This window comes from Teleopsis dalmanni, chromosome 2 (genome assembly GCF_002237135.1).
Source record: "Teleopsis dalmanni isolate 2A chromosome 2, ASM223713v2, whole genome shotgun sequence".
Taxonomy (NCBI): Eukaryota; Metazoa; Arthropoda; class Insecta; order Diptera; family Diopsidae; genus Teleopsis; species Teleopsis dalmanni.
The window spans coordinates 509,329-522,067 of record NC_051847.1 but is presented as its reverse complement, the minus strand read 5'-3'; the positions used below and the strand labels follow the sequence as shown (position 1 = coordinate 522,067).

The 12,739-nt window shown below is 34.0% G+C and overlaps 1 protein-coding gene across 1 annotated transcript; it reads left to right on the top strand.

Annotated features, from left to right (window-relative positions):
- Positions 1–3,125: 3,125 nt before the first annotated feature.
- Positions 3,126–12,196, top strand: LOC119685481 (zinc finger protein 423 homolog). The gene is made up of 5 exons (XM_038099765.1): positions 3,126–3,327; positions 5,706–6,214; positions 8,668–8,810; positions 8,964–11,276; positions 11,361–12,196. Exons 1-5 carry the CDS (start codon positions 3,222–3,224, stop codon positions 12,085–12,087), a joined length of 3,798 nt encoding a protein of 1,265 aa, XP_037955693.1. The 5' UTR covers positions 3,126–3,221; the 3' UTR covers positions 12,088–12,196.
- The last annotated feature ends 543 nt before the right edge of the window (positions 12,197–12,739 follow it).

Below are 12,739 nucleotides of genomic sequence, written 5' to 3'. Positions count from 1 at the left end.
TCAGCTCGAATTTATATTCAGTTAACATAATAACTCGTGTTCTGGCCAGAATAGCACAGTGAAAACTCTGAGCTTCGACAAATCCAAAAGTTTTTCTTATTTATATGCGATTGAATTATTTCCAATAATTTCAATTTCTATAACTCATGCAAATATTTTCCATAAACTGTTAAGATAACTTGTGCTAGATGAACTATAAGTGATCCCATAATAATTGACTAGGTGATATGCTTTCATTGAATAATTTATTTTCTTAAATTAATTTTTTTCATAAAAATCCGAATTGTAGATTTTCTACGACAAATAAAGTCTAATTCTATTATAAAATATCCATAAAATGAAACATAAAAACATTTTTTCCTTACTTTCATTTAAAGGTATTTCTCTCGGTATAGAAATGCGGCACATTTGAATCTAAAGATTCAAGCAACAAACTATGAATGAACGTGTACTGACTTAAACAAATCAAAAAACATTGTAAGAGAAAATGTAAATACTTTAAAAGCAAACCGATTTTAATTGACACATGCCAATAAACGAAAAACCAAATAGAAAGCATATGAACAAATATAAACATAAACTAACATATTACACGAGTTTACTCAAAGCAAGTTTACATAGGCACGAGAAAGCAAACAGCACATGCGTGGCTCCGCCTACAATAAAAATACAGTAAAATGGAAAACAGCCAATCAAAATTTGTACATAAGTTAATGTAAGGCAAGAAGAGATTCGGCCTTTATATTCAGAAAAAATTTTATGAAAAGTAAAATGTTGCGCTTAATTATTTTTAAATAATTAATAAAGTAGTTTAATTACTTAATAATGTAAAAAGCAGCGCACATCCATCTACTAACTGCTTAAGCAATGTAGTATCAAACCACGTTTGTGTGTGAATATAGACCAAATTTATTCACAAAAAAGCAACAACAAATAAAGGATTTTCATACATAATTAATGCAACTTTAACTTTGGCTTGCGTAGGTTGAAAATTTCGTTGATGTATGTCCGCTTTAATATATTTTTTCAAAAATGTTGAAGAGAAAAGTGTGAGTAACTGTCAACAGTAATGTTTTTTTCTCAATTTTCTATTTTTCCTGCACTTGTGACAGTTTTAGCCATGAATTTTGTAATGGTGTAAACGTGTAAATTGTCCATTAAGTGTGCATTTAGTTTTGACTCCGAACTACATAGGAGCCGCACGATCCTGTACATTTAAAATATTTTTGCTCTATGTGTAAATGTTCTATTGAATAGGAAATTGTGAGCTGTGAGCTGTAAGCTGTAAGCTGTGAGGGAGGAGTTTTTTGCATGTGTGCATATAAAATATAATAAACGCAAAACGTTTTTAAATTGTCGCAGATATTTTTGTTAAATGCAAATTAAAGTTAAAAAGTTGACTGGTTTCGTAATACCGCAAAAATGGTGGCAAAATAATTAAAAGTGACAACTACAATTTCAAGATTGTAATTTTTGTTTGTTTTTTATTCCAAAACCGCAAATTCAAGGATGAATATCGAATCATAAAATGTATTAAAATAATTTCTTACATTTCAATTAGAAGTGATTACTTTTTACTTTAGAACTTTTAATAAATACTTATCGTAATTGAAAGCAATTTTAAGGAGAACAGAAAGATGTGTGATATTGATTCATTGTATTTCAAAATAGAACTTTCAAAATTTATTTGTTTTATTATACATTTCTTTTCTTAACGAACTCATAACTATTTTAAAAATTATTTTGTTTTTTGGAATTACTTATAACAATTAATCTAACATATTTATTTTAGGACAAATGCTTATATCCTATTAAGTTTAAGTTAAAAATATATACATAAAACATATATATTTTATAAAAGGTTTTATAAAACTGTTCACAATAGCAAAATATGTTTGTTACCTTTGAGAAAAGATAGAATTATGTTACCTAAATAAAAAGTCAGTTCAAAAGTCGTACTGTCATTTTATTAAGGTTCTATTTCTTTCAAATGCAGAACACAAGCGTAACATCAGTTTTACATTAAGCTTTTAAACTGCGGACAACGAATGTCAATAAAAACCAGTCCCAGCAAACCATTAGGCCAATATATGTATAACAACGACCCAAATATCAATTAACTCCTAATAAATATATATTTATATTTGTATGTTGCAGCAATTTTTAATGCAATTACAAAAACAACACAATTGATGTGCCGATGCTCCGCCTTAATCTTACTATGTAAACTTATATTTTCCTTTTTTTAAATACATAAGCACTCTTTCACTCACACACAACATTTAACCACCACTCCAACTACAGTATTTCATAGTATTCCACGCTTAAAAGCCAATTGCTTGATATTGTTTGCCTGGCAGTATGTGGGCGCCATTTAAGAGCAGACACATGCCGCCTTGCTGTGCAATCTTCATATCTGGACCCAAGTGCTTGCAGCGTTTTGCTGTGGTGTGCTGCTGCTGCTACTGCTTCGTGCCCTCACACAGGTTCTGCCATGGCGTCCCAATCCCAATGCGCAAACGAGTAAACTGTATGCCAGCAGTCGTCGATTGTCATTCATAGGCGTTAGATGTGTGTCGCTGTTTGTCGTTTTTGTCGTTTTTGTCGTTTTTGTCGTTTTTGTTCGTAAATTATGCGTACGTTTGGTACTTTTTAAGTTTTATTGTGTGCATGTTCGTTAGTAATGCTGGGCTGCGGTTGTGTGGTGTTGTGAAAGGCACCTCAACACTTCGTAATCGTGAAAATTGGAATTCGGTAGCTATTTACTTCCTTCGCTCGGTCTTATTGCTGTTGCTACTGCCATTGCTACGTGTTGTTACTGCTTACTGCTTGTCAACGCTTTTTTATTGGATTTGTGTTTTGTTTAGTTGACGGTTCTTAGCGTTATTGATGGCATCATTAGAACAAAGTACCATAAGCGTAAACTGCGTCCCAACTCGGTTGTGGGTTTACTACGTTGCAATGCGTTTGGCAGATATTTAGTAATAATTTGGTGCTCACTGTATTTGGACGTTAGTTAACTACTACTAGAGAAAGAAAATAGTAAAATTCATCTCAATTTATAAACCAAACAATGCCAATGTGATCCTTGCTGTAATTTAATAGAATGTGTTTAATTGCGGTATTTTAATCAATTCAAATATTATCCATAAAGATCAATTTAGTTTAACTAAAGTGAAAAAAGAGTGAAATATAATATAAATTTCGTTGAATGAAACTATATGCTTGGAGCCATGATGGCATTGAAAATGTTATATCGTGGACCCAGTTCGAGACTTGAAAATTTAATTGAAAAAATACAAGCTACAAAGGAAATTGTAAATACTGGTAAATATTCTTAATTAACTATAAAAACAAAATAATATATCCTTATGAATATCGATTCAAGTAAAATATTTTTTGGTGTTTCCATATAGATAATACCATAACAGTTTATTCTTGTGAAGTATAAATTTTAATTAAAATTAAATTGTTAAAAATGTGTTGTTAAATTTCATAACATGTTTTAGAATATTGTTCTTTTTTTCTCTAACTAAGTATTTTAGTATTATGTGCAATAAAAAGAATAGTTAATTAATATAATAACAAATATTTAACAGAAGTCATCAAATATATTTCAAACTTTACAACTTTGCAAAGTCCTCAAGTCCTCAAGTTTTGTGAAGTTCCGCCGGCGTTGAATAATGAGGAAATAATTAATTTTACCGGAGTTTACATGAGCTTTAATTTTTATTTCTTTAATTTTCAACAAATATTGGATGTTTCAAATAAATTAAATAGTATTCAACAATATTTTTTCATACCTTTTTTTTTTTCTAAAAACTGAACTTTATATATTATTACTATACAAATTTTCAATGCAGAGATTTGGAAAAATTACACTATCTTCACACTATTTTTAGTATTAAACTAATACTTGATTCTGTCGAATTTGTTTCAAAAATTAACAACTTCTAATGTCTGGAATATGGTTAGTAGTGTTGAAAGAATTCCGATATGCCGACTCTACTTCTAACAATTACGATAAAAATAAACAAACAATAAATAAAACTTGTCAAACTAAACCCTTTTTCATAGATATACGACTACTTTGGATACCAAATTAGTATGTGAAGTATCACACTTTGGTTGATAATACATTATCTTTTTACATGGAGTTTTGGACTAACAACGGACCTATTAAACACTATTTTGTAAAGAGAATTATATTCTTGTTACATATGTTTAAACTCATGTATTGTAAACTGTCCATTTATTTATATTCCCGAGCTATTGAATTTTAAACTGAAAAAAAAACATCAAAGATAATTCAAACGTTGTACAGATATTTTTGATGTGATAATTATGAATCGATGATCGATGATGTAGAATGTGAATTTCGAATAATTTCAATCCAAATAAACACGGCTAATATAGATAAACTTCATTATTAGTTTATCTCTATAAAAAATATAGAACATTAAATGTACAATTATTTTCGCTGGGATATTCATAGCAACTTAAAATTTTGTATGTAACATTTAAATATATACTTACTTCTACTTCTACATTGATAAATATGTACGCATAAATGTTTCTCCAGAGCTTCTCAAATTTTAAATTCTGATTCTGTTATAAATCTCAACTTGAAGTCTTCCGCAATTCCTGAGTTTCCAAACACTATTTATAAAATTAATAATGTCGATTTATAATTAATAATTAATTAATTCCTGACTCCTAACACATGTAAGCAAGAAATTCTTTTCCACTGATCATCAAGTTACTAACGCTTGGAGATATATGTCTCCTATTTTATATTCTCAATTCTCATAATTTAAAAAATAAAAACAAATAAAAATCTGTATTAGAAGTTAAAGTTCAATTTGCAGATCAAAAAAGGGTACACAAAATGGTAAAAATCTTCAATCAACAAATCATATCTCAAATCTGTTTGATATACAAAGTAGGAGCCGCTCATTCAAATCTTAACTAACCCCTCCGAAATTAAGATGTGATGGATAACAAGGTTTAATTACAGTTTCCCTTCATTGCTTAAGATTAAACGATGAGGATTGTAATAAAAACAATTAGAACCATAAAACGTCATTAAATCATATTGCTCGACGGCTCAGTGGCCCAATGTTGCAGGGGTTCAATGGCTGAATGGCTGAATGGTGGGAGGCTGACATGGGTTGGTGAACATGTCTCGTGCGAGTGATACACTGTGTGGTTCAGCACAGAAAGCGGTGCCACAAACAATTAACGCCGCACAAGTGATCAATCGCAGACAATTGCTTTGCATGCAATTAAGTACGCGAGTACGCGAGCTTCTTCTCGCTTTCTTAATTTTCATTCTTCACAGCTAATGCGGTTCATTTTAATGTAGACGGAGGAACAGTGATCATTTCAATAGCATCTTAGTGAATATTGTTCTATCATAGTAATTATTATGAAGTCCCACAACAGCGTTTAATTTAATTAGCGATAGTTGATTTCATACGATAAGCAAGTGTAGTAATATTTCCTGTTGGTTTCATGTTGGTTCTAGATATTTTTGATCGTTGTTTGTTAATAAGGAAGCCAACACCTACGCTGAAGACACCAAGCCATTTGCCTTATCACTTAAGACCAGTGCTGATTAAGCTAGTCAATTAACAGCCTCAGTCATTGCGAAAATAGATCAAATGACTTTATCAGTAATTAAAGTATTTTATTTTCTGTTACAGATATGTATTCCACACACACTTCATCTAGTTATTCACCATCGATTTCGGATGGTACATTAACACCCAACTCATTACATCATCTGCCCGTACAACATTTGTCCCACTTGGCGCACACCAACGAAGAAGACATTGCGCAGCCACAGCGTCTGCGGAAGCACGTCAGCAAAGTCAATGGTGACTTGGTGCCTAGCAATAGACACAATGAAGCAGACGAAAATGAGGTAGCGTACGATAAAAGCAGCGTTGAGGTAGAAGGTAAAAACCGCAGTAATGGAGACTGCAGTGGCATTGAAGGTGGAGTAAACTTTGAGCAATTAAAACGACGACATCATCGTCACGCAGAGCATGCACTGAAAATTCCAACTAAACTGCGGAAACTTGAACGGGATGCAGCCAAGTTAGATAAGTTGACAGGCGAAGGTATTAAAAATAGCGCCGACGGATCCTATCAGTGTCAGTTCTGTGATAAATCATTTCCACGTCTTGGCTACTTAAAAAAGCATGAACAGGTAAGTGAAATGTGGAAAAAAATACTATTTAATGGTAGAAAGGGTTGAAATGGGTGCGCCCAAGGGTGTAAGAATCGCACACATCAAATGAATTTGAAGTTTTTTTCTCCACTTTTAATCGGTTTATGTCAAGTTTTCAACTTTTTTTGGAGACAACTGCTTTTGCATACTGCTTTCGAAGGCACTTAGCACCTTCAAAAATTTTCAGTTATTTTAGATTCTCTAAGAAAAAAATCAATTAAGATGAATTTAAAATATTTTGTAACACTGTTGTGAATACCAACCTGCAAAGTTAAAGGATTGTATTCCTCGCTCCACGAGGAATCACAAGTAGTAAGTAAGATTTTGGCAAGTTGGCTTCCAGTTTTATTCCAGTATTCGTTTTTATAGCAAGCAATGATATTTGCAAACATTTCTTAAAATATTTCGACACTCTGTTACTCACTTTAAGTGATTTTCGAAATTCCACAAATACATTTCTGAATCGGTCTGCGTTAAACGTTTTGATAAAAAAATAAACTTTTTTATTTTGTCCCGAAGAATTTAGACATAAATTGAGTGACACTCTGGCAGAACGTCGCAGTCTAAGTCTGCGCTTCTATAGCCGCCGATGGTGGCTAACAGATTTTATCTCATTTGTGGTTGTTGGTGTGACAGCATTTGTTGTTAAGCCCTGCCATTGCCGCACGTCTGCTCTTGATGTGTTATGATTTGCTGAGCAGTTTAAAAAACAATAATCAACACGGCAACTCGTTTGTATTGTGCAATGAGCACTGCCGATCTGCATACAAATGGATTCATTTAGCGCTACCGTACGAAGCGAATTGGTAAGATTTTTTGTGTCTAAAACATTTTTCGAATGATTCTGGTGCTGTTTAAAGCACACCAACAATTACCGAGCGGTTAGTTCAAAAGCTTACGCCAGTTAGTTTTGTATTGCTTACGCCAAAATTTTGCATTTTTGATGTGTACACATAACGATAACCATAATTACAACACGGTACGCCTTGCTGCTTGGAAGCGGCTTGAAAAGAGTAGAACAACGCCACCTACGGCCGCTCGCCTTTTGTCGTCTGCCGCTCGTCGTTCGCTTTGTATTTCACTCTGCACTTTGCATGTTTGCTCTGTCGATACGCTTGCGGTACAGCTTTAAACACAAATTTATATACTGCCCGTTTCTAGCGCTTCGATCATAAATAAGTCAAGCCAGAGGTGAACCTATAACTGCACGCAGTTGCACTTGCAGTTCTCAATGCGCAGACTCGTCTTGCTTATAAATGTGATCCTACATTCTTAGAATTTTAAGTACCTGCAATGGTAGCAGAACTTACGTTGTCATACGACTTATAATCCCAACCAAATGACTAAACTGTGCACCATCGTCGAAAAACTTAAATAAAAATGTTGATGACACTCCGAGTCAGCAAACTCGCACTATTGCGATCGTACAAACTCGCACTTCCACAATCTTGGAATCTGACAATTTGGTAATCTGGTAATCTCGTCACCAGAAGCATCATAATAACTTGGAACATATTGCTAAGTTTTGGCGATTACATTAATTAAAACATTCAAAAGATTTGCTTGAACTAGGATAGAAAGAATAGACAAAAGCTATTGACATAATTCAAAACAGAACAGTTTGAAGGAAAATAAGTTTTAATTTAGTTAACGAACGATTATCTTCTTCTTAGTAACAAGAAGCAAAAACTATTTACAGATGATAATTGAGTTATTAGTTATTTATCTAGTAACTAAATAAATCCGTTTTTTTTTATCATTGCTGCTTCAAAGTCCTTAAATCGCTTATTTAATTGTTTAATTACCTTTATTGCAAGTTTTGTATTTTAATATTAAGCAATTAATATTACAATGCGATTAGTACGCTGAACCGGTTAAAGACCCCAGCCGCCTTATTTAATCTTTCAAAATGTTGTTCCTAATAAAGAATTACTTCTGCAGAGAAAATTTCAAGTATGAATGATATTGATTGACTATAGCATATGGTGACCCGATATATCTATTGCAATTATGTTTTTATATTTTTAAATGTACAAAGTTGTCTATTTTCTGGGTCCAAAAGTAAACATATATAAAATAGAACCTGTTGTATGGCTTGTGAACCCGCCCTGTTAAACTTCATATCTTATAATATGGTACTAAATTTTAACTTTGCACCAAAGAATGCAATAATATGGCTGTAGCGATCAGAATTGACGATATGTCAATTACATTTCTAGACTAAATATAATATTTTGTAAATTTGAATTACATTAGTTACTACAGTTTTGCTTGAAGACATATCCATAAAATGATTTGCGTATAAATATATAGAGCAATAAAATTTAGGCAAAGCCCAAGCTTACATTTTTCAAAATTCATTCAGTTGATTTAATATTTGAATCAATGGTAATTTACATGTGCGTCTTTCATTCTTTTTATCTATTTTTAAGAGTCACGCAGAACATTTACCTTTCAAATGTGAATATTGCGCACGCCTTTTCAAACATAAACGTTCCAGAGATCGTCACACTAAGTTACACACTGGAGATCGTCGCTACAGATGTCCCCATTGCGAAGCTGCTTTTTCTAGAAGGTAATTTTAAAGAATTTTATAATTATTTACATTTGTAAGTTATTCAATTTTTATTTTTATAATTTTTTAAACCGTTATAATATTATTAGTATATTTGCCCCAAATTCGTTATAAGGATAATATCCACTTCATTGGTTCATATTTATATTTCAGTGATCATTTGAAGATTCATATGAAAACTCATGACAATCAGAAGCCATTTCAATGCACTATTTGCAACAGGGGCTATAACACTGCTGCTGCGTTAACTTCTCACATGCAGAACCATAAAAAGCAAGCTGCCTTATTGGCTGCAGGCGGCAATCCTCAAGCATTAAACTATAGTCCTCGTTCAACAGGATCTGCTTCTAGTAACAATAGCCTTCATAAACGACGATATGGCTTAACTCAAGCTTCTGATAGTAGTCCTAGCCATTTGGATTATCCAAAATGTTTACGTCCTGCCACATTCCTAAACTGCAACTACTGCACTAAATCAGACTTCAGTTCCCTAGAATTATTAAACGCACACATACAGAGTATGCATGATAAGGAATTAACGCCCACACAAGCGCAAGCTCCTCCACTAGGTAGCGATTCCAACAGCTTTCAGTTGTCCTGCGAATATTGTACCATGAAATTTCCTAATATTCCAACGATGTTCCAGCATATGCGTACTATACACATCGATCGCCTCACTAGCCCTAATTCATACTTTGAACACTTTAATCGCTTAGCAGCCACCGGCACGTTTAGTCCACGTTTACCCATAACAACATCGCTGCAACGTTCGACTAAAGATGAACATCAAATTAAAGTAGAGCAATCATTGCCAAGTCCAAAATGCAATGATTTAAAACAAGAGGATCAACCTACTGATCTAAGTCAAAATAAACGGAGATCAGCTACTCCCACAACCCCACGCACCTCACCACAAGTCCTTGATAAGCCCGGTATTTTCTTTTGTAATCAGTGTAATGCAGGTTTACCTGATTTCGACAGTTTTCGCAATCACCTCAAGTCGCACATTGCACAGAACTTAAACCTCGTTTGCCACCATTGCGGATTAACGCTGCGCGAACAAACTGAATACGAACGACATGTCATATCTCATTTTCTAATTACGAATTCCGAGTACAATTGTGCCGGCAATTGCAATAAAACCTACGTAAAGCCGGAGGAGTTGCAAAAACATTTGCTGGATCAGCACGTCGTTCCTATGTACAAATGTGCGATTTGCGCAGAGCTTTTTGAAACTAAAGTAGCAATTCAAGTGCACTTTGCTTGTACACACTCAACTGAAACTAAATTATTGAGATGTACCGCCTGCATGGAGGTATTTCGCGCTGAACCAGATTTCAATATGCATGTGAAAACTCGACATCAAACTGCTAATGGCACCACAATGACTAACAACTCATTACAGTGCATGTTCTGCCGCACAGTTTGTACTTCAGACCTAGAGATGCATTTTCATTTAGCAGCACACGCAAGACAATTTCGTTGCCCTTCTTGCCCGGAAACATTCCATGTTGAATTTTTGCTTGATCGCCATATGCAAAGTCATCATGGTGGAAATGAGACAGTAGCTGACACGACCAAAGAGTCATTTGAAGATAACTCACCAACAGCCGTGCCAAACAATAACACAATAGGTTCCATGAATCCTTTATACGTTAATGCACTTTTTGGAAAGACTCCATTAATACCATTAGTTGCGCAAAATAATAATAACAGCATCTTAGATTACAATGCTGCGTTCGCTGCACATCTTAACAAGGGACTTTTTCCGACCACCAACACAACTGCAGTTGGTGGAAAATTCTACAGTCCATTACAAGTAGACACTAATAGCATGAAGCATCCTGCCCTCATGTACGGACTAAGCCAGCGCTATTTTGATACTAATCGTACCTTGATGGATATATACGCACAGCACCATCAAGATAAGAATAACGGAGGAAATTATTTCATTAGTCCAAAACACGCAAGTAACGTGCAATCCCAACAGGACTCACAGCACAACCGTAATTCTAATGAACCTACAACATCTCCAGTTGCTGGCTTCAGTTGCGGGATGTGTGAGCGTAACGATTTTCGTACAGAGGCAGAAGTTCATTCGCATCGTAAAATAGTGCACAACATGAAAACTGGAGTAAGCTTGCGATGTGCCTACTGTTCGGGAAATTTCAAATCACGTAGCGAGTTGGAACATCACATGAAAACATGTCACAACTCAACCGGGAAACACAAGTGTTTAATCTGCGACGAGATATTTCCATCTCCCGCCATTTTAGCTGAACACAAATTGCAACACTCCAAAGTAGGTCAGTCAGGCAAGTGTTCACACTGCGCCAAGCCGTTGTGTGATGTAGCATCGTTCAAAGCCCACCTTACTGAGCATAATAATGAGGCACAAATGCCAGTACAATGTATTTGCTGTCGACAGTCTTTACATTCAGAATTTGAGATTGGACTACATGCAAAGTAAGTAAAGTAATTTATTTTATTCCACCAGAAATACATATTCAGTACACTAAAGTAATACCCAATATCATTTAAATATTCTAGATTCCATACTAAATCAAGTAACGTACCAGAAGCTGCGTGCGCTCTTTGTCTAGAGCCCATACCAAATACAACTGCAGATGCCAAAGTATGTGAGAAATGTTGTCGTAAACACAATCTTAATTCGAAATACAAACCTCGTGAAAGCTTCGAACGCACATCTGAAATGCGTCCACATTACATAGATAACCGCTGCAATCTCTGTAAAATGATATTACCACATCCGCAAAAACTGCAGGAACACTTAATTGAGCACACGTTTGCGGGCTGCGAAGATCGTGGATTTATTTGCTACATATGTTCTGCAGTCTTTACTGCGCCTAGTGGTCTACTGAACCATATGACGGAGCATGGGCTTAATGCAAGACCCTACGATTGCAATTTATGCACAGAGAAGTTTTATTTCCGCGCCGAGTTGGACCATCATCTTGTTGAACATGAGCTACGTATCATACCTAATCTAAGAGTTAACACTGAAAGAGTTACAAAAGAAGATAGCACACCACCAGAACTAAAACCGAAAAATTCGGTGCATGCAATTTTGCCTGAAGTAAAACAAGAAATATTTGAAGCGGAGAACAAATCTACCGCCGGCGACGATGATGAATATATTGAAGTTGAAAAAGTCTCTGATATGAACAACACTCACGGAGGAGAGCACAAAGTGAAAGAAATGAGTGAAATTAAAGTCGATCCAGTGAAGGAACAAGGGGAAAGTGTTGCAACCTAAAAAATTACTTACATATTTAGTATTAATATGCGCCTAGTAAATAAATAATATTTATAATCAATTTAGTAAAATCATACCAGTATTCTTGTGATAAGCCTAAGGACATAATTTCCATTGTTGATTATTTCATCCTTTTAAGTTGTTCTACTTTTGCTTTTAATATTTATCATCAATTGTTATACACATTACATAAGCTCCTAAAACATTTGTAATTCATTTATTAATATTTACTAATTAAATATCAAAGCATATACGTAAGTAGAATCTATTTCAATGTCATAAAAACAAATAAAATTAAATTTTATAGTTTATCTAAATTAAATATAAAGCACCAAATATGCACTTGTATCAATTTTTAAATTTTATCAAAAAATAAAGAAAAATAAAACTAAAATAGAAAAATAAACATAGAAAATGAGTCTTTTGCATTAAATATTCTACAGGTTTAGTTCCACACTTTCCTTGGATTTTATTTCAGTCTAGAGGAAGACGTTCCTTAATCAACATAAGTTATAACTTTAACGTAATATATTCCAAAGGCAAACGCGAACTTTCTATGATGATACAGCAATTATTTCGGTCATTTTTATGAACGAATCGTACAGTACCATAGAGTAAACATAGTATTAGTAATACTAATTCTACTTGAAAC

Excerpts from the sequence above, each read along its gene's own strand:
- LOC119685481 (XM_038099765.1), top strand. The coding sequence starts at position 3,222 with ATGCTTGGAGCCATGATGGCATTGAAAATGTTATATCGTGGACCCAGT. Across the intron at positions 3,328-5,705 it reads AAAGGAAATTGTAAATACTG|ATATGTATTCCACACACACT; the intron begins GTAAATATTCTT and ends TTTCTGTTACAG. Across the intron at positions 11,277-11,360 it reads GAGATTGGACTACATGCAAA|ATTCCATACTAAATCAAGTA; the intron begins GTAAGTAAAGTA and ends TAAATATTCTAG.